Below are 23,774 nucleotides of genomic sequence, written 5' to 3' on the forward strand. Positions count from 1 at the left end.
ATAATATTTGCCAGGTTATACTTATTATTACATAACATAGTGTGCAGATGATTTCTTTCAATCTGTTATACTTATTATTAAATAACATAGTGTGAGTAGTCTCATTGACAGGTTAATCTATTGTACTATTGTCAAAACACCTGGAAAGCAAAACAAGAGATGCATTTAAAATCTGAGCAGAGTTTAATTTCTCTTACAAATTTTGAAACTTAAAAGTATAGAAGGCGAGATATACTTGAAAAGGAATGATATCAGTAAAGCAAACGAATAATATCAGTAATGCACCAAGGCATAACAAATGAACATTGTGTCATTGAGAGGTTACTTTGTTGTTCGAAAAACAAAATTTCCAAAAGCAAAGAACATAGATTCTATCAATATCTGAACAAAATTTAACTTCTCTCAAATACCTTTGCAACTAACAGAAGAGAGTGGAGGAAATAGTTAATAAAGGGATACATGAAATTCTACTACCTAGGCAAAGCATAGAACACCTCTTTGTAGACAACATTTTGTGTGAGGTTTGTTGGTAGACCACGATCATCATCAATGAATACCTTCAAACCACTTGGAGATGTAACCCTGCTTACTGCAACATAGAACTGGCCGTGTGTAAAAACAGCTTTCGGAAGAAACAAACCAACCTTTTCTAGAGACTGACCCTGAGACTTATTTATGGTCATGGCGTAGCAAATCTGAAGTGGCATTTGTTTTCTAACTAACTTAAAAGGCAGATCTGAGTCACTTGGAGATAATTCCATGCGTGGAATGAAATGTCTAGTGCCAGCAAAAGAACCACAAATGACCTCACACTCAACGCAGAATTTCAAACACTTCGTAACAATCATTCTAGTGCCGTTGCATAGTCCAAGTGTTTGATTCAAATTCCTCATCAACATTACAACTGTACCAACTTTAAGCTTCAAATCATGGCTAGGCATACCTGGTACTTGTAGAGAATTAAGATACTCGATAGGAAAAGCAGACTGTAGATCAGCATCTGTACCTCCAAAATCCTCAGCACTATCAACACTATAATAATTCACTGCATCACCAGAAATCATTTCTACAATCAGAGAGTTGAGATGACCCACAGTTTGATTAGTAGGAGTCAGAATAGCCCTCTCACTCAAATATTTGGGATTTCTTGCATTCTGGATAAAATCTGGATATATACTGCAAATCATGTTCTCAACAGAATTTTCATTATCCAAGTCACAAAACTGTGCTGGAACTACTATGTCATCCTCAAGATAATTACCGCCATCTTGAGTAGGATGCAAAGTTCCATCTCCAACAGCAAGCACCCATTTGGCAAATTCATTCAACTCGTCAATTTCACGCTGAGATGAACCTTTGTTAAGCCTCATGTTCTTCTCCAAAACATAAACTTTACAAATATTCCACAAACGGGAACGTGTTATACATGCTTCAAGAATTTCTCCCCTTTCTCCGTGAGGTATTACAGGAAGGATTTGTCTAAAATCTCCTCCAAGCAGTACAGTAATACCTCCAAATGGTAAAGAAGCACGTGCCTGATCAACAGTCTTCATAATGTCTCTAAGAGAGCGGTCTAGACATTCAAATGCAAATCTGTGTTGCATTGGCGCTTCATCCCAGATTATCAACTTTGTATGTCTGATAAGTTCAGCAATATCAGAATTATTGCCTATAGCACAAAGTGAAAACTCATCAAGAACTATAGGTATCTTAAAGCGGGAATGGGCTGTCCTTCCTCCGGGCATAAGGGTTGCAGCGATCCCCGAGGACGCAACTGGTAAAACTATATCACCTTGAGATCGTAGCTTTGATATTAAAGTTCTCCATAGAAAAGTCTTGCCACAGCCACCGCTACCATAAACAAAAAAAATTCCGCCTTCATTCTTGTCTATAGATTCTAGAATGGCATTGTACACTGTCTTCTGCTCTGCGTTCATGGTCGACAGCAACTTCTTATTCTCTACTTCCATCTCAGTAATATTGTAATTAGTTTCCTCCAAAATCAAGTTGTTTGTCCCATGATTCAGATACATTTCAGGAGGTTGTGGCAGCTGCTGAAAATTCTTTAAAGATTTCCCAATTGATCTAAGCAAATCATCAATTTATGCAATCACATAGTATCAAAATTAATTTTTTTTTCATCGGCATGAATGATAATAAACCTATAACAAAAAACAAAATGAATAGGATTAGGCTGAATTCAAATTTATTTTACCTGCCAGAGCATAAAATTGTAGCTGCTTATCATCCAGCATTAGGCTTTCATCTTTATTTATGCGTCGCCTCTTTAAAATAATATCATCAACCATTTGCTTCCAGTGAGCATTCCACAAATTATACAAATCTGTTACTTTGCAATTCACTATTATGTGAACAAAAAGTTGACGAATCTTGAAAGGCATATGTTCAGCCTATTTGTATTTAAAGAGGTACAACTCAACTCAGATCAGAAAGCTCAGTAAATAGCAAGTCATCGGGATCAGTACGAAGAACGTCAAATGATTTATGGAAATCATATGTCAGATAAGTTCCAGGATGCTGCTGCACGCTACTGAAAGAAGTTCATTAATATGTTCAAGCCTCAGTGCACAAATAATCTTTTGTGGCACGTCCAGGAGTTCAGAAGACATAAATTTTCTATACTTTATTTCATCAGAAGATTCCATTTAATGAAGATATTCGTACAAGACGAAGACTCGACGAACTAACCAAATTCTTATTGTTTAGATGACGAAGAATATTTGATTTAACTAGATACAGATGAACCAGACAGTACATCTGTGTATCAGTTTTTCAAATTAAATATTTGAAGTCAAGCAGAAGTGGTAGTTCGTTCGTTCGACAAATCAAGAAGAAGTTATTAAAGTTTAAAGAAGACAGGAAGCAGTTCTACTGAAGATTGGGTGATTAAATATTTAATAGACTATTATTTCACTTCTCAAATAGTTATATTAATTATGTAATTTATTTATTAAATTAATTCACTCTCGAATTAATTTAATTTATGAATTTATATGATTAACTTAATTAAGTGAATAATTTTCTATTTTATATTTACTACATTATTACTTCTTTTTATCACCAAAACCACCCAGCAAGACAATCTGTGATTGTCTTGCCGATTTGCCCACTTGGAATGAAATCAGTGTGCAAGACAATTCAGTTGTCTTGTCTTGCCGAGTGTTTCAATGGTGTGCAAGACAATTCAACTGGATTGTCTTGCCGTTTGTAGTGTTTGTCTTTCTGTCAAAGAGATTGTCATACCTTCCCTTCTGATTGTCTTTCTGACTTGGTTAAAGCTTGGTAGACAATCTGTGATTGTCTTTCCTTGCCTTGATTTGTCTTGCCCATGCCTAGATTGTCATACCCTCTTAGTAATTGTCTTGTCTAGTGTTTGTCTTGCATGTACAATGCTTTGCCTATAAATATGGCATTCATTCTTCATTTCTAAGTGTTCATCACTTTGTAAATCAAAGCATTTGTAAAGCTTTCAAGTTGTTCGTAACTTGCTTGATCGTTATATCCACAGTTTTTTGTGCTTTGATAACCCGGTTGTTTTAATCACTAAATCTAGAATATACCCTGTCGAATTTATTCTACGAACTTTAGTGGACATTAAAACTGAACCATTTTAATTATATAACGACTTCAAACATTGTTATATTAATTATTCCTAAATCTGATTAGCAAGTTATATTCAATCAGATTCACTTCCGCGATTATTTTGTATCGATTGTATTCAACCCCCCCCCCCCTTCTACAATCGTATCTGGACCTAACAATTGGCATCAGAGCGGTTGATACCATTTTACCGTATCAGATCCTATACAAACTCTGTAACGTCCAAATATTTTTTATTCGAATTAATTTTATTCCAAAAATTAATTTTGATTAAAAATATTTTTCTTTCAAAAATCCAAATCTCTCCAAACACTATTCACTTTAAATTCTTAAAAAAATGAGTACGCAAAAGATCAGTAGCATTAAAATCCCACCGTTCAGCCAGAAACACTTTGGCCTATGGAAAAGGCACATGTTCCTATTCCTCCGAACAGCGAACAGAAAATACACCGGGATTTTGGACAAAGGTGTTACTACTCCGATGAATGTCATATTAGCACACGAAGAGGATGGTGTGTTAATACCTCATCAGGTCATTCCGAAAGAACTTTCTGAGTACACAGATGAAGAGAGTGAACAGATGAACTTAGATGACGCTCTTCAACTAATCTTGGTTGAATCTCTAAATCCAGTGATGTACAATGCTGTTGTAAATTGTACGAACGCCAAGCAAACCTGGGATACATTAGAGATTATCAATGAAGGCTCAGAGGAAGTTAGGGAAAACAAGAAAGAGATACTGATGGCTCAGTATGAACAGTTTGGTTCCAATCCCGGATAAGGGATTTCAGAAGTGTTTATCAGACTTAATAATTTGATAAATAATTTAAATCTGAATGGGAAATTCTATGACAAGAAAGAGGTCAACATGAAGTTTCTCTTAACACTTCCTGAACATCTGGAACACAGAATCACTACCATCAGGGAAAGCAGAGATCTGAATGAGATTTCTCTGGAAAGACTCTACGGAGTTTTGAAAACTTATGAACTGGAGCAAGTTCAGAGTAAACAGAGATATGGCTGGGGTAAAACACAGAACCATTCGAGAGCTCTAGTTGTTGAGTCACCTGCACCGGAAGAAAAGAAGGATGTTGTTGTTCCTTCTAAGACTACTCAGGAATTTGTTGTACCTGAGATGGGTCAGACTGCTTCTTCCAGTGGTGACGAAGAGTTCTATACAATGGAAGAGCTTGAACAGTTAGAAGATCAATCTCTATCACTGTTTGCCAAGAAGTTTGGAAACATGAGATTCCGGAAGAACCCTTCCTATAAATACAAACCTACTGTTAGTAAGTTTCAGAAGGGAGGCTATTCATCTTCAACAAGCAAAGGAGGATACAAGACTGGGATGGTGGACAGAAGTAAATTTAAATATTTCAACTGTGGTGAACCTGGACACTTTGCAACTGAGTGCAAGCAGCCCAAGGTTCAAGGAAAGAAAAAGGATTCGTATGATGAGCTGAAGCAGAAGTATGATGCCTTAGTAAGAAAGCATCATGGTACTTCTGGAAGTCAAAACTTCAAGAGCAAGTCTTATCTGGCAGAAGGCAAAAGCTGGGATGATACAGATAGTGATGAAGAGGAGCAGCTAGGGAATGTTGCTTTCATGGCTAATACTGGATCATCTTCACCTCCTCCTGCTGGAAGCTTTCAGGTAGATCCTACATGCCCTAAACTGTTTATGCAATTAGGACTTGAAAGAGATGATGCTATTAAAAAGATGAAAGCTGCTAATCTTAAAATTGATACTTTAATCTTAGAAATTCATGCTTATAAGATGAATGAGATGAAAGTATTAAAACCTAAAATAGAACAATTGACTATGGATTTAGGATTACAATGTGCTAAAGTCAAAGTTCTAGAGAAAGGTGAGATTGCTTTAAGACTTCCGCTAGACGAAGAGAAAGTGAAATGTAAAGCCTTTAAGGATGCCTCCATGATAGTCAAAGAACTTAATGATAAACAAGAGATCAAGAGAACTGTTGGAATAGGTTTTGACTATAACAAATCTGTAGGTAAGGCTAGTAACATTACTCCTTTTAAGAAGAGTGCTGAGGAGAGAGGGATTCCTTTTGTTTTGAAAGATTCCCTTAAACCTTTGTTTAAAACCTCAGAAGCTGAACCTCTTTTAGAAACTCCTGTTGTCATTAGATATGAACTCAAACAGGAAGACCTTAAATTGAAAGAGAGTAATGACAAGAGAGATGAGATCTTGACATCACTTAAACCAATCAAAGTGAAAGGCAATGTTAGGTTGCCTAAAGCTGGTTTAGGTGTCAACTCTGAGAGAACTAAATTCAACAAGCCCAACAATTTTGTGAATAGTAAGAACAAGAACAATAGATGTCATTCTACTGAGAACTTTAAATCTGATAACAAGGTTAGAGTAGAGTCTATTGATGTTCCTACTACTATGACTGATACTTCTGTTGTTCCTGCTTTTGATGCATGTCATAAATCTTGTAGTGTTGATAATTGTATGACTTGTGCTTTTCAATTTGATGTCTGCTTATTTTAAAAATTTGCATGCTAAAAATGAAAACACATCACCTAGACAACACACAAACAACAAGCATGCTAGATCAAAGACTGCTAGTCCTACTCATGTTAGGAAGGAGACTTATGTTCCAAAGCCTAAAACTAAGGTTTATAAGGCTGTTGTTAAGGAAGTAAGTTCAGTCAAGTCTGAACCAAGTATCAGTCCAAGAGGCTCTGTTGTTACACCTGATAGAAATCAGTTCTTTAAGTTTGCTGGACCCAATCAAGTGTGGGTCCCAAAGAATGTTTAATCAAGTTGTCTTTTGCAGGGTGCCAGTGGAATTGTTCGTGTTACCTGGGTGCTTGACAGTGGAGCGTCAATGCACATGACTGGCAATAGATCCCTGCTGGAAGACATAAGAGAAGGAGCTGGCCCAACAGTGAGCTTTGCTGATAATAGCAAAGGTCGTACTGTGGGATATGGCAAGTACAAAATTGGAAAGATCGTCATTGAAGAAATTGCTATAGTGGAAGGACTTCAACATAATCTCCTGAGTGTTAGTCAGTTTTGTGACAAGGGATATTATGTTCATTTTGAAAAGGAGATATGTATCATTAAACATATCAAGGATAAACGTCCTTCACTATGTGGCATAAGGAAAGGCAATATATTCGTAGCTGATTTGTCTTCACTGTTTCTACGCCAAAGCGTCTGCTGAAGATAGTTGGTTATGGCATAAGAAACTCTCACACCTCAACTTCAAAACAATGAACTCTCTAGTCAAGAGAGATCTAGTGAGAGGTTTGCCTTCCCTGGAATTCTCATCTGATGATCTTTGTGAAGCTTGTCAGAAAGGAAAAGCGAAGAGAGCATCTCACAAAGGCAAGACCATCAATACCATTACAAATCCACTTCACTTACTGCATATGGATTTGTTTGGTCCTGTGAATGTTGCATCAATTGATGGAGGAAGATATGCCTTAGTCATTGTGGATGACTTCTCGAAATTTACCTGGGTTTACTTCCTAGCTTCTAAGGATGAAACCCCGATGACAGTGATTGATCATATAAAGTCAGTTGAATTAGAAAAGGGTGTGCCAGTGAAAGCTGTAAGGTCAGATAATGGCACGGAATTCAAGAATCAAACTCTAATCAACTTTTACTCTGAGAAGGGAATTAGAAGGCAGTATTCAGCACCAAGGACTCCTCAGCAGAATGGAGTCGTCGAAAGAAAGAATCGTACACTGATCGAAGCTGCAAGGACTATGATTGCTGAAGCAAAGCTTCCTCTGTACTTTTGGGCTGAAGCTGTGTCTACTGCCTGCTATACCCAGAATAGAACTTTGATCAACAAAGATCATATGAAAACTCCATTTCATTTGTATAAAGACAAGAAACCATATGTCAAACATCTTCATGTTTTTGGAGCCAAGTGTTTTGTTCTCAAGGATGGTGAAGAGAACTTGAACAAGTTTGAGCCAAAGGCATCTGAAGCAATTTTTGTTGGTTATACAATAAGTGCTTATAGAGTTTTTGTAATTGATACTCTGTCAATGAAAGTTAGTGTCAATGTTACATTTGATGACACTAAACTCCCAAGTTTACAATCTGCTGATCCATCTGAATCTCTGAAGTTTGACAACTATCCAGATTCTGATTCAGATGATGATATACCACCTGAGGTTGCAACAGGAGATGACAACAATGATGGTAATGATCCAGGCAATGGTGGAGAAAATGGTGGAAACACTGGAGATTCCACTAGTGCCAGTGGTGGATCATCAAGTCAACCTGGCAACAACTCAGGGGGAGCAGATGAATCAACTAGTCACACATTTCAGCTCAATGATAATACTGCTGAATCATCAAGGACACATCTTCCAAGGGAAAGGATTTGGAGCAGAGATCATCCCTTTGATTTAATTATTGGTGATCCTGATGTTGGTGTAAGGACTAGAAGTGCTACGACAAATGAATGTCTATTCTCTGGTTTTCTATCACAATTAGAACCAAAGAAAATAGATGAAGCACTTGTTGATCCTGATTGGGTTCTTGCCATGCAAGAAGAACTCAATCAATTTGAGAGACAAGAAGTCTGGGCCCTGGTTCCAAGACCAAAAGGAAAATCTGCCATTGGAGCTAGATGGGTCTTCCGTAACAAGTTAGATGGTGATGGCATTGTTGTGAGAAACAAAGCCAGACTGGTTGCAAAAGGTTATTCACAAGAAGAAGGAATTGATTATGATGAAACCTATGCTCCAGTTGCTCGTCTTGAAGCCATCAGAATATTTCTTGCATTTGCTGCACACTCCAACTTCACGGTTTATCTGGTATAGCAAGAAGCAGCACTCCGTGTCTACTTCTACTGCTGAAGCTGAGTACATAGCTGCTGGAAGCTGCTGTGCTCAGATATTGTGGATCAAGAATCAACTGAATGATTATGGTGTTGTAGTAAACAAAATTCCTATATTTTGTGATAATACAAGTGCCATAGCCATTTCCAACAATCCGGTTCAACATTCAAGAACCAAGCACATTGATATCAGGTATCATTTCATACGAGAACATGTCATGAATGGTACAGTTGTGTTACATGTTGTACCCACGACTGAGCAAATTGCTGACATCTTCACGAAACCACTGTATGAATCCACTTTCTCTAAGCTGGTTTGTGAGTTAGGGATGTTAAATATGACATAGTTCTCTTGTATATATTTTTCATATGTATTATATGTGTTTGTATACTTTTTGTGATTTTTCTGTGTAATTATATCTATATTATTAGATTTTATATGATTTTCTGTATATTATCTGATAATATTCTGAGTAATTATGCATGCTTGTATATTAGTCAGTAATTTTCTAAGTGCTCATACACTCCCCTGTAATATTCTCTAAGCATTTTGATAATTACTTGTAATTATTTTGTATTTTTCAAAATTAATTAAGCATAAATATTTGATTTTAAGTAATTCATCTTTTTGAATTAAAGATAAAATCATAAGTATTTATACTTAATTAACGTTGAAATTTACAAAATATTTGTGTAATTTATAGTACTGTTTTTATTATAGATTTTTGATTTTAATTGCAAAAAGTTTTATCTTTTAAATTAATCAAAAATCATATTATTATTTTTATTTTGTTTTTCTGCAAGACAATGGTGTTGTCTTCTGTTTGGCTCGGTAAGACAATCGTATTGTCTTACTGAACCGGTTTTTTCTCTGTCCTTCTATCAAACTCGGCAAGACAATTACATTGTCTTACCGAGTCTGCTAAGCCTCCGCGTGTATCAGTAAGACAATCCTATTGTCTTACTGACATATCCCTTGTCTGCTAAATCTGTAATCTCGGCAAGACAATTCAAAATTGTCTTCCCGAGACTACAATAGGCTGTCAAGACAATTGTTTTTTGTCTTCCTTACTTATACCCTCGACCTCAGCTCAACAAGACAATTTCGATTGTCTTGCTGACTACACTTCGTCTTCTCCATCTGCACAAGAACATCACACACTCGATCATTCTCGGTTTTCAAGTTTCACCACGAAAACTTGCTGGTTTACATCTTTTCAAGCGTTTGCTTGCTGGTTTGGTTCAAATCCCCGGATTTCAGCCGAACCTCTGCCGGATTTTAGTCGGATTCTCGTCGGTTTTTAGTCCGTTTTCAAAGCTTTTCGACTGAGTTTGCACTGTGACTTGCCTAGGGTTCGAGTTTTCTGTGATTGATTGTGTGTTCTTCGAACTGATTTAATCGATTTTGGAGTTAGGGTTTGTGTTGATTTTGGGGTTTTTGATATTAAGGACTCGTTTGGCTTGTGAAATTCTGAGTTGGATAAATTGACTAAGTGCCATTCTAATTAGTTAACTTTTAATTCGATATTATTCTAATATTTCGAATTATTAATTAATTAATCAATTTTAATTAATAATTGAACTTTGCGAGATAATTGAGAATTAACATTTTATTTGAAAATTTCTCGCTTAATTCAATTTTTAATTATCAAAAAATGGCCGGAGAATTTGAGATTGCTGAGACCAATTATTGTGCTAACCTGAACTTCGAGGATTGTTCTGATAGATTCAAGAAGTGGATCCGTTTCCTGACTCAACAAAGCCTCGTCAGTACTGCACTAACTGCTGATATTCCCATACAAGTGCAACCACTCTTCGACTTCTTCTCTAATGCCGTCAACTCTACAACTCTCGAGAATTATAAGTTGATTGGTGATCTGCCAAATGGACGAAGAATTGTTATAACTGTCGATGATGTGAACCGGATTCTAGGGTTTCCAAGGAACAACTTTCAAGTGGAACCAACCAGTGCTGAAATTACTCAATTCTTCCAAGACATCCACTACCAGGGACAGATTTTTCTTCCTAGAAAAGGCTGAATGGGATGTCTTCTTCGATACCTTGGCAAAGGTATTTGCTCCAACTACAAGGCAGAATTTTCACAACATATCTTCTATGCTTCAAATCTTTGGATTCTCTGTGGCTTATAATCGTCGAATTAACTTCGGGAAGATATTACTAAAGGAGATTATCAGAAAAATGGGTTCTGTCTCTCAGAGATCCATTCATGACAATGACAAGGTTGAGTGTCACTTTCCAAGATTCTTAATGCTATTCTTAAGTGACAAGATGAATGATGCAGATAGAGCCATGTACGTTGATTCAGCAGTGGTGCCCATTCTAAGAACTTGCACCAAGATTCAATCAAGACTTGCTAATCAAAAGAAGCATGAGAATGTGCCTCTTGTTGTGACTCCTTACATGTTGGAACAGTTTAATGTTCCCTTTCAACCTGTCCAAGTTCCTCAGCCTCTACAACAACAACAATATCAACCTGATCAACAACAACCAGCTCAACCTGAACTTCAAGAAGAACAACATCAAGAACAATCCCCTCCTCAAAACTTCCAACCACTTCAACTCCTTCAAGACTATCAATCATCCAGCCAATCCTCACAATACTCTCCATACAACTCTCCTTATAACTCACCACAACAATCACCTCACCAATCATCATACAACTCTCCTCAACTATCTCCAAACCAATCCACTCCACATTACAACTTCTTCCCAGACCAACAAGCCTCCATCATTCCTTCTCAGTCTGAACCAACACCTTCACCTACACATCTACATACCATTCCTTCACCACAATCCACCTCTCAGCCTCTGCCTGCTGATTCTGCTATCAATCCAGAGCTACAGGACTTCAGGACAGACTTACAGGTAGCTCAGGTACTTTCTAATCTCACTGATACCTTTAATATTGATATTGCAGATTTTGATTGTGATATTGGATTTGATTTCCAGACTCCCAGCATTGAACCTGTAAACACCCAGGTTCATAACCCAGCTGACGTTTTCGTTTCAACAACTGATTCTTCGTCAAACACATCAACCGACACTACTCATACACCAGTTGTTCGAAAGGTAGCCCGGAAACGGAGTGGGAGTGCAATTCTGAGAGAACCCGCAGCTCTGTCTCATAAGAAGCAAAGGGTGGCAGAACCGGAGACAACTGCAGCCGCATCCATTTCCTCTCAAAAGGATTTGGACACTGACATGGTAAATATACAGTCTCTAGATTCATTCTCTCCACAGAATGCATTTATTGAAATTGGCCGTCCGACCGCGGTATCCTGTAAAGAGTCAAGCACACAACTAGCACTCACGCTAGTAGAACCTTTGTCTTTTAATTCTTCACTTAGAGAGAGCACAGATATTCAAAAATTGTCATATGAAAAACTTTCTGATCACTCTTTCTTTTTGGATCAGGCTATACTTGGCAACCTGCAAGTACATCAGCCTTCACAGGCATCTGAAGGACAATTTGTTCCTTCACAACCTACAGCTCCATCTCAGGGAACTATGGTTGTATATACGGGTACTGGTGACGGTGTGACAAACACGAGTGAAATCAGGCAAACACCGAGCGAAACACATGCACGAGAGGATAGTGATAAATCTTTGAGTGTTCGTGAGGTGAGTGCACACACCAACACTGATCTGTTACAGGAACAATTGGCTGCTCTGAAAGCTGAGATTTCAAGGTTGAATGCTGAGAATGCCAGATTCAGAAGTGGAGAGTTGGTGACCCTACAGGAAAAGGTTGTTGATCCTTCATTTTCTTCTCTCAAACAGGAATTAGATGCTCATGTCAAGGGTATTCACTCTAGGATGGACAAGTTTGATAAATCTCAGGAGCTCTGTCTGACAAAGCTTGGCAACTTGGAGCAAACTCTGGCTCAAGTTATTCATCACTTAAAGCTTAATCCGTCAACAGCTCAGTCTACTCCATAGGATCCCTCAACTAAGGGGGAGAAGGATAAGGAAGATAAGGATGACAAAGATGATCACAGCAATGCTGATGCTGATGATAGGAGTGATAAGGGTGATGCTGATAGGAGTGACAAGGGTGGAGAAAGAGCAAGTGGCAAAGAATCTTCTGAAGCTGATAAAAGCTATAAAAGGTCTAAAGGCAAAGGACCATTACATCAATCTGAAAATGTCTTCAACACTGACAATTATGATGATTATCCCAAAGACATGGATGATGATGACGTATTCGATGCTACCTATCGTCAGGCTGAAGAAGAAGGTAAATTTGATGAAAGCTATTTGTTTCAGGAAGAACCTGTTGATCCTGAACACGAGGAGAATGTCAGGAAGTTCAAAGCAGAAAATGAAGCCAGGAAGCGTAAGCTTCGTGATTATCAGAAACTTCTGGAAGACAAGTTGATCACAGAGGAACAAATCAAGATTGAAAAGCAGAAAATCTATGATGCTGCGATCAAGCAGAAGAATCTTGAGATTAAAAGAAAAGAAGGAAAAGGCTGGGACATTGCTAGAAGAATATTCAATGGACCTCAAAGGGAAACTTTCGATGATAGGAAGTTCTTATCTCTGATCTATGATCTTCGAGAGGTGAACCCTGATGAGGATGTTTTTATGCATGCCTTTGCCTTAGAACTGGAATATGTAACTATTGCTGTTAGGGGACTGCTAGAAGAGTGGGAGCTGATTGTCTACACACAGAGGAATGGTTCATTCAGACTATCTGTCGAATTTCTCAAATCATTCTCTGTATCTGAGCTCTGGGTACTTCGCAACAAAGTCAAGCGTTGCTCCAACTTGAATGAACTTCTTCGTGACAAACTGTTGGATTGTGCTGTTTTCAACAGTCCTCAGGTTGTTAAGAACCCATACTGTGTCAAGTTCGTTCACCTGGAAATCCTCTGCACTGTCTATCTAAACGAAGAGGCTTTGCCAAAGTACCCTGCCAAACGTCTGGCTCTAGCATCCACCTTACTAAGGACCAAGGGCTTCGCTTCTAAAGCCAAGTCTGATGCTGATGATGTAATCTCATCCTACTGCACTCGAAGAAATATTTCTCAATACTTTCGGAGGATGAAGGGTGTAACAAAATCTCAGCCATCTGACTTCCGTGAAGACCCTGTGGAACTGGAAGTACTTCACCAGCTAGCTCTGGCTCGTGAAAGAAAGAAGCGTGGAGAATCCACTGCAGCTGAAGAGCCTACTCAGAATGAGCCTTCTACTCCAATTATTCACTATTCAGATGCTATAGAAGGAGAAGTCACTCATTCTGAGTGAATAGATTGATTAGGATATTTGTTAGATATGTTCAAGGAACATCCTTTTCTAATCTATTTATGATCATGGTTTAATGTTTAATGCAAGCCATAAACTTTTGCTATTTACATTCCATTGTTTAAATCTTTGTCTTATCTGTTAGTTGAGTTATCCTCTAGGAAATTTGCATGTTATGTTAACAAACAAATAGGGGGAGATTGAAAGGCATATGTTCAGCCTATTTGTATTTAAAGAGGTACAACTCAACTCAGATCAGAAAGCTCAGTAAATAGCAAGTCATCGGGATCAGTACGAAGAACGTCAAATGATTTATGGAAATCATATGTCAGATAAGTTCCAGGATGCTGCTGCACGCCACTGAAAGAAGTTCATTAATATGTTCAAGCCTCAGTGCACAAATAATCTTTTGTGGCACGTCCAGGAGTTCAGAAGACATAAAGTTTCTATACTTTATTTCATCAGAAGATTCCATTTAATGAAGATATTCGTACAAGACGAAGACTCGACGAACTAACCAAATTCTTATTGTTTATATGACGAAGAATATTTGATTTAACTAGATACAGATGAACCAGACAGTACATCTGTGTATCAGTTTTTCAAATTAAATATTTGAAGTCAAGCAGAAGTGGTAGTTCGTTCGTTCGACAAATCAAGAAGAAGTTATTAAAGTTTAAAGAAGACAGGAAGCAGTTCTACTGAAGATTGGGTGATTAAATATTTAATAGACTATTATTTCACTTCTCAAATAGTTATATTAATTATGTAATTTATTTATTAAATTAATTCACTCTCGAATTAATTTAATTTATGAATTTATATGATTAACTTAATTAAGTGAATAATTTTCTATTTTATATTTACTACATTATTACTTCTTTTTATCACCAAAACCACCCAGCAAGACAATCTGTGATTGTCTTGCCGATTTGCCCACTTGGAATGAAATCAGTGTGCAAGACAATTCAGTTGTCTTGTCTTGCCGAGTGTTTCAATGGTGTGCAAGACAATTCAACTGGATTGTCTTGCCGTTTGTAGTGTTTGTCTTTCTGTCAAAGAGATTGTCATACCTTCCCTTCTGATTGTCTTTCTGACTTGGTTAAAGCTTGGTAGACAATCTGTGATTGTCTTTCCTTGCCTTGATTTGTCTTGCCCATGCCTAGATTGTCATACCCTCTTAGTAATTGTCTTGTCTAGTGTTTGTCTTGCATGTACAATGCTTTGCCTATAAATATGGCATTCATTCTTCATTTCTAAGTGTTCATCACTTTGTAAATCAAAGCATTTGTAAAGCTTTCAAGTTGTTCGTAACTTGCTTGATCGTTATATCCACAGTTTTTTGTGCTTTGATAACCCGGTTGTTTTAATCACTAAATCTAGAATATACCCTGTCGAATTTATTCTACGAACTTTAGTGGACATTAAAACTGAACCATTTTAATTATATAACGACTTCAAACATTGTTATATTAATTATTCCTAAATCTGATTAGCAAGTTATATTCAATCAGATTCACTTCCGCGATTATTTTGTATCGATTGTATTCAACCCCCCCCCTTCTACAATCGTATCTGGACCTAACAATTGGCATCAGAGCGGTTGATACCATTTTACCGTATCAGATCCTATACAAACTCTGTAACGTCCAAATATTTTTTATTCGAATTAATTTTATTCCAAAAATTAATTTTGATTAAAAATATTTTTCTTTCAAAAATCCAAATCTCTCCAAACACTATTCACTTTAAATTCTTAAAAAAATGAGTACGCAAAAGATCAGTAGCATTAAAATCCCACCGTTCAGCCAGAAACACTTTGGCCTATGGAAAAGGCACATGTTCCTATTCCTCCGAACAGCGAACAGAAAATACACCGGGATTTTGGACAAAGGTGTTACTACTCCGATGAATGTCATATTAGCACACGAAGAGGATGGTGTGTTAATACCTCATCAGGTCATTCCGAAAGAACTTTCTGAGTACACAGATGAAGAGAGTGAACAGATGAACTTAGATGACGCTCTTCAACTAATCTTGGTTGAATCTCTAAATCCAGTGATGTACAATGCTGTTGTAAATTGTACGAACGCCAAGCAAACCTGGGATACATTAGAGATTATCAATGAAGGCTCAGAGGAAGTTAGGGAAAACAAGAAAGAGATACTGATGGCTCAGTATGAACAGTTTGGTTCCAATCCCGGATAAGGGATTTCAGAAGTGTTTATCAGACTTAATAATTTGATAAATAATTTAAATCTGAATGGGAAATTCTATGACAAGAAAGAGGTCAACATGAAGTTTCTCTTAACACTTCCTGAACATCTGGAACACAGAATCACTACCATCAGGGAAAGCAGAGATCTGAATGAGATTTCTCTGGAAAGACTCTACGGAGTTTTGAAAACTTATGAACTGGAGCAAGTTCAGAGTAAACAGAGATATGGCTGGGGTAAAACACAGAACCATTCGAGAGCTCTAGTTGTTGAGTCACCTGCACCGGAAGAAAAGAAGGATGTTGTTGTTCCTTCTAAGACTACTCAGGAATTTGTTGTACCTGAGATGGGTCAGACTGCTTCTTCCAGTGGTGACGAAGAGTTCTATACAATGGAAGAGCTTGAACAGTTAGAAGATCAATCTCTATCACTGTTTGCCAAGAAGTTTGGAAACATGAGATTCCGGAAGAACCCTTCCTATAAATACAAACCTACTGTTAGTAAGTTTCAGAAGGGAGGCTATTCATCTTCAACAAGCAAAGGAGGATACAAGACTGGGATGGTGGACAGAAGTAAATTTAAATATTTCAACTGTGGTGAACCTGGACACTTTGCAACTGAGTGCAAGCAGCCCAAGGTTCAAGGAAAGAAAAAGGATTCGTATGATGAGCTGAAGCAGAAGTATGATGCCTTAGTAAGAAAGCATCATGGTACTTCTGGAAGTCAAAACTTCAAGAGCAAGTCTTATCTGGCAGAAGGCAAAAGCTGGGATGATACAGATAGTGATGAAGAGGAGCAGCTAGGGAATGTTGCTTTCATGGCTAATACTGGATCATCTTCACCTCCTCCTGCTGGAAGCTTTCAGGTAGATCCTACATGCCCTAAACTGTTTATGCAATTAGGACTTGAAAGAGATGATGCTATTAAAAAGATGAAAGCTGCTAATCTTAAAATTGATACTTTAATCTTAGAAATTCATGCTTATAAGATGAATGAGATGAAAGTATTAAAACCTAAAATAGAACAATTGACTATGGATTTAGGATTACAATGTGCTAAAGTCAAAGTTCTAGAGAAAGGTGAGATTGCTTTAAGACTTCCGCTAGACGAAGAGAAAGTGAAATGTAAAGCCTTTAAGGATGCCTCCATGATAGTCAAAGAACTTAATGATAAACAAGAGATCAAGAGAACTGTTGGAATAGGTTTTGACTATAACAAATCTGTAGGTAAGGCTAGTAACATTACTCCTTTTAAGAAGAGTGCTGAGGAGAGAGGGATTCCTTTTGTTTTGAAAGATTCCCTTAAACCTTTGTTTAAAACCTCAGAAGCTGAACCTCTTTTAGAAACTCCTGTTGTCATTAGATATGAACTCAAACAGGAAGACCTTAAATTGAAAGAGAGTAATGACAAGAGAGATGAGATCTTGACATCACTTAAACCAATCAAAGTGAAAGGCAATGTTAGGTTGCCTAAAGCTGGTTTAGGTGTCAACTCTGAGAGAACTAAATTCAACAAGCCCAACAATTTTGTGAATAGTAAGAACAAGAACAATAGATGTCATTCTACTGAGAACTTTAAATCTGATAACAAGGTTAGAGTAGAGTCTATTGATGTTCCTACTACTATGACTGATACTTCTGTTGTTCCTGCTTTTGATGCATGTCATAAATCTTGTAGTGTTGATAATTGTATGACTTGTGCTTTTCAATTTGATGTCTGCTTATTTTAAAAATTTGCATGCTAAAAATGAAAACACATCACCTAGACAACACACAAACAACAAGCATGCTAGATCAAAGACTGCTAGTCCTACTCATGTTAGGAAGGAGACTTATGTTCCAAAGCCTAAAACTAAGGTTTATAAGGCTGTTGTTAAGGAAGTAAGTTCAGTCAAGTCTGAACCAAGTATCAGTCCAAGAGGCTCTGTTGTTACACCTGATAGAAATCAGTTCTTTAAGTTTGCTGGACCCAATCAAGTGTGGGTCCCAAAGAATGTTTAATCAAGTTGTCTTTTGAAGGGTGCCAGTGGAATTGTTCGTGTTACCTGGGTGCTTGACAGTGGAGCGTCAATGCACATGACTGGCAATAGATCCCTGCTGGAAGACATAAGAGAAGGAGCTGGCCCAACAGTGAGCTTTGCTGATAATAGCAAAGGTCGTACTGTGGGATATGGCAAGTACAAAATTGGAAAGATCGTCATTGAAGAAATTGCTATAGTGGAAGGACTTCAACATAATCTCCTGAGTGTTAGTCAGTTTTGTGACAAGGGATATTATGTTCATTTTGAAAAGGAGATATGTATCATTAAACATATCAAGGATAAACGTCCTTCACTATGTGGCATAAGGAAAGGCAATATATTCGTAGCTGATTTGTCTTCACTGTTTCTACGCCAAAGCGTCTGCTGAAGATAGTTGGTTATGGCATAAGAAACTCTCACACCTCAACTTCAAAACAATGAACTCTCTAGTCAAGAGAGATCTAGTGAGAGGTTTGCCTTCCCTGGAATTCTCATCTGATGATCTTTGTGAAGCTTGTCAGAAAGGAAAAGCGAAGAGAGCATCTCACAAAGGCAAGACCATCAATACCATTACAAATCCACTTCACTTACTGCATATGGATTTGTTTGGTCCTGTGAATGTTGCATCAATTGATGGAGGAAGATATGCCTTAGTCATTGTGGATGACTTCTCGAAATTTACCTGGGTTTACTTCCTAGCTTCTAAGGATGAAACCCCGATGACAGTGATTGATCATATAAAGTCAGTTGAATTAGAAAAGGGTGTGCCAGTGAAAGCTGTAAGGTCAGATAATGGCACGGAATTCAAGAATCAAACTCTAATCAACTTTTACTCTGAGAAGGGAATTAGAAGGCAGTATTCAGCACCAAGGACTCCTCAGCAGAATGGAGTCGTCGAAAGAAAGAATCGTACACTGATCGAAGCTGCAAGGACTATGATTGCTGAAGCAAAGCTTCCTCTGTACTTTTGGGCTGAAGCTGTGTCTACTGCCTGCTATACCCAGAATAGAACTTTGATCAACAAAGATCATATGAAAACTCCATTTCATTTGTATAAAGACAAGAAACCATATGTCAAACATCTTCATGTTTTTGGAGCCAAGTGTTTTGTTCTCAAGGATGGTGAAGAGAACTTGAACAAGTTTGAGCCAAAGGCATCTGAAGCAATTTTTGTTGGTTATACAATAAGTGCTTATAGAGTTTTTGTAATTGATACTCTGTCAATGAAAGTTAGTGTCAATGTTACATTTGATGACACTAAACTCCCAAGTTTACAATCTGCTGATCCATCTGAATCTCTGAAGTTTGACAACTATCCAGATTCTGATTCAGATGATGATATACCACCTGAGGTTGCAACAGGAGATGACAACAATGATGGTAATGATCCAGGCAATGGTGGAGAAAATGGTGGAAACACTGGAGATTCCACTAGTGCCAGTGGTGGATCATCAAGTCAACCTGGCAACAACTCAGGGGGAGCAGATGAATCAACTAGTCACACATTTCAGCTCAATGATAATACTGCTGAATCATCAAGGACACATCTTCCAAGGGAAAGGATTTGGAGCAGAGATCATCCCTTTGATTTAATTATTGGTGATCCTGATGTTGGTGTAAGGACTAGAAGTGCTACGACAAATGAATGTCTATTCTCTGGTTTTCTATCACAATTAGAACCAAAGAAAATAGATGAAGCACTTGTTGATCCTGATTGGGTTCTTGCCATGCAAGAAGAACTCAATCAATTTGAGAGACAAGAAGTCTGGGCCCTGGTTCCAAGACCAAAAGGAAAATCTGCCATTGGAGCTAGATGGGTCTTCCGTAACAAGTTAGATGGTGATGGCATTGTTGTGAGAAACAAAGCCAGACTGGTTGCAAAAGGTTATTCACAAGAAGAAGGAATTGATTATGATGAAACCTATGCTCCAGTTGCTCGTCTTGAAGCCATCAGAATATTTCTTGCATTTGCTGCACACTCCAACTTCACGGTTTATCTGGTATAGCAAGAAGCAGCACTCCGTGTCTACTTCTACTGCTGAAGCTGAGTACATAGCTGCTGGAAGCTGCTGTGCTCAGATATTGTGGATCAAGAATCAACTGAATGATTATGGTGTTGTAGTAAACAAAATTCCTATATTTTGTGATAATACAAGTGCCATAGCCATTTCCAACAATCCGGTTCAACATTCAAGAACCAAGCACATTGATATCAGGTATCATTTCATACGAGAACATGTCATGAATGGTACAGTTGTGTTACATGTTGTACCCACGACTGAGCAAATTGCTGACATCTTCACGAAACCACTGTATGAATCCACTTTCTCTAAGCTGGTTTGTGAGTTAGGGATGTTAAATATGACATAGTTCTCTTGTATATATTTTTCATATGTATTATATGTGTTTGTATACTTTTTGTGATTTTTCTGTGTAATTATATCTATATTATTAGATTTTATATGATTTTCTGTATATTATCTGATAATATTCTGAGTAATTATGCATGCTTGTATATTAGTCAGTAATTTTCTAAGTGCTCATACACTCCCCTGTAATATTCTCTAAGCATTTTGATAATTACTTGTAATTATTTTGTATTTTTCAAAATTAATTAAGCATAAATATTTGATTTTAAGTAATTCATCTTTTTGAATTAAAGATAAAATCATAAGTATTTATACTTAATTAACGTTGAAATTTACAAAATATTTGTGTAATTTATAGTACTGTTTTTATTATAGATTTTTGATTTTAATTGCAAAAAGTTTTATCTTTTAAATTAATCAAAAATCATATTATTATTTTTATTTTGTTTTTCTGCAAGACAATGGTGTTGTCTTCTGTTTGGCTCGGTAAGACAATCGTATTGTCTTACTGAACCGGTTTTTTCTCTGTCCTTCTATCAAACTCGGCAAGACAATTACATTGTCTTACCGAGTCTGCTAAGCCTCCGCGTGTATCAGTAAGACAATCCTATTGTCTTACTGACATATCCCTTGTCTGCTAAATCTGTAATCTCGGCAAGACAATTCAAAATTGTCTTCCCGAGACTACAATAGGCTGTCAAGACAATTGTTTTTTGTCTTCCTTACTTATACCCTCGACCTCAGCTCAACAAGACAATTTCGATTGTCTTGCTGACTACACTTCGTCTTCTCCATCTGCACAAGAACATCACACACTCGATCATTCTCGGTTTTCAAGTTTCACCACGAAAACTTGCTGGTTTACATCTTTTCAAGCGTTTGCTTGCTGGTTTGGTTCAAATCCCCGGATTTCAGCCGAACCTCTGCCGGATTTTAGTCGGATTCTCGTCGGTTTTTAGTCCGTTTTCAAAGCTTTTCGACTGAGTTTGCACTGTGACTTGCCTAGGGTTCGAGTTTTCTGTGATTGATTGTGTGTTCTTCGAACTGATTTAATCGATTTTGGAGTTAGGGTTTGTGTTGATTTTGGGGTTTTTGATATTAAGGACTCGTTTGGCTTGTGAAATTCTGAGTTGGATAAATTGACTAAGTGCCATTCTAATTAATTAACTTTTAATTCGATATTATTCTAATATTTCGAATTATTAATTAATTAATCAATTTTAATTAATAATTGAACTTTGCGAGATAATTGAGAATTAACATTTTATTTGAAAATTTCTCGCTTAATTCAATTTTTAATTATCAAAAAATGGCCGGAGAATTTGAGATTGCTGAGACCAATTATTGTGCTAACCTGAACTTCGAGGATTGTTCTGATAGATTCAAGAAGTGGATCCGTTTCCTGACTCAACAAAGCCTCGTCAGTACTGCACTAACTGCTGATATTCCCATACAAGTGCAACCACTCTTCGACTTCTTCTCTAATGCCGTCAACTCTACAACTCTCGAGAATTATAAGTTGATTGGTGATCTGCCAAATGGACGAAGAATTGTTATAACTGTCGATGATGTGAACCGGATTCTAGGGTTTCCAAGGAACAACTTTCAAGTGGAACCAACCAGTGCTGAAATTACTCAATTCTTCCAAGACATCCACTACCAGGGACAGATTTTTCTTCCTAGAAAAGGCTGAATGGGATGTCTTCTTCGATACCTTGGCAAAGGTATTTGCTCCAACTACAAGGCAGAATTTTCACAACATATCTTCTATGCTTCAAATCTTTGGATTCTCTGTGGCTTATAATCGTCGAATTAACTTCGGGAAGATATTACTAAAGGAGATTATCAGAAAAATGGGTTCTGTCTCTCAGAGATCCATTCATGACAATGACAAGGTTGAGTGTCACTTTCCAAGATTCTTAATGCTATTCTTAAGTGACAAGATGAATGATGCAGATAGAGCCATGTACGTTGATTCAGCAGTGGTGCCCATTCTAAGAACTTGCACCAAGATTCAATCAAGACTTGCTAATCAAAAGAAGCATGAGAATGTGCCTCTTGTTGTGACTCCTTACATGTTGGAACAGTTTAATGTTCCCTTTCAACCTGTCCAAGTTCCTCAGCCTCTACAACAACAACAATATCAACCTGATCAACAACAACCAGCTCAACCTGAACTTCAAGAAGAACAACATCAAGAACAATCCCCTCCTCAAAACTTCCAACCACTTCAACTCCTTCAAGACTATCAATCATCCAGCCAATCCTCACAATACTCTCCATACAACTCTCCTTATAACTCACCACAACAATCACCTCACCAATCATCATACAACTCTCCTCAACTATCTCCAAACCAATCCACTCCACATTACAACTTCTTCCCAGACCAACAAGCCTCCATCATTCCTTCTCAGTCTGAACCAACACCTTCACCTACACATCTACATACCATTCCTTCACCACAATCCACCTCTCAGCCTCTGCCTGCTGATTCTGCTATCAATCCAGAGCTACAGGACTTCAGGACAGACTTACAGGTAGCTCAGGTACTTTCTAATCTCACTGATACCTTTAATATTGATATGGCAGATTTTGATTGTGATATTGGATTTGATTTCCAGACTCCCAGCATTGAACCTGTAAACACCCAGGTTCATAACCCAGCTGACGTTTTCGTTTCAACAACTGATTCTTCGTCAAACACATCAACCGACACTACTCATACACCAGTTGTTCGAAAGGTAGCCCGGAAACGGAGTGGGAGTGCAATTCTGAGAGAACCCGCAGCTCTGTCTCATAAGAAGCAAAGGGTGGCAGAACCGGAGACAACTGCAGCCGCATCCATTTCCTCTCAAAAGGATTTGGACACTGACATGGTAAATATACAGTCTCTAGATTCATTCTCTCCACAGAATGCATTTATTGAAATTGGCCGTCCGACCGCGGTATCCTGTAAAGAGTCAAGCACACAACTAGCACTCACGCTAGTAGAACCTTTGTCTTTTAATTCTTCACTTAGAGAGAGCACAGATATTCAAAAATTGTCATATGAAAAACTTTCTGATCACTCTTTCTTTTTGGATCAGGCTATACTTGGCAACCTGCAAGTACATCAGCCTTCACAGGCATCTGAAGGACAATTTGTTCCTTCACAACCTACAGCTCCATCTCAGGGAACTATGGTTGTATATACGGGTACTGGTGACGGTGTGACAAACACGAGTGAAATCAGGCAAACACCGAGCGAAACACATGCACGAGAGGATAGTGATAAATCTTTGAGTGTTCGTGAGGTGAGTGCACACACCAACACTGATCTGTTACAGGAACAATTGGCTGCTCTGAAAGCTGAGATTTCAAGGTTGAATGCTGAGAATGCCAGATTCAGAAGTGGAGAGTTGGTGACCCTACAGGAAAAGGTTGTTGATCCTTCATTTTCTTCTCT

The 23,774-nt window shown here is 37.7% G+C and overlaps 1 protein-coding gene across 1 annotated transcript; it reads right to left on the reverse strand.

Moving 5' to 3' along the window:
• Nucleotides 1-470: 470 nt before the first annotated feature.
• On the reverse strand, nt 471-22,654 carry LOC108194637 (uncharacterized). Its single transcript, XM_064081958.1, has 3 exons — nt 22,475-22,654; nt 10,948-11,091; nt 471-2,054 (listed from the first exon to the last, which is right to left on the reverse strand). The coding sequence occupies exons 1-3, from the start codon at nt 22,652-22,654 to the stop codon at nt 471-473; spliced, it is 1,908 nt and encodes a 635-aa protein (XP_063938028.1).
• Between the last annotated feature and the right edge of the window lie 1,120 nt (nt 22,655-23,774).

The sequence above is a fragment of the Daucus carota genome, chromosome 7 (genome assembly GCF_001625215.2).
Source record: "Daucus carota subsp. sativus chromosome 7, DH1 v3.0, whole genome shotgun sequence".
In the NCBI taxonomy this organism is placed as follows: Eukaryota; Viridiplantae; Streptophyta; class Magnoliopsida; order Apiales; family Apiaceae; genus Daucus; species Daucus carota.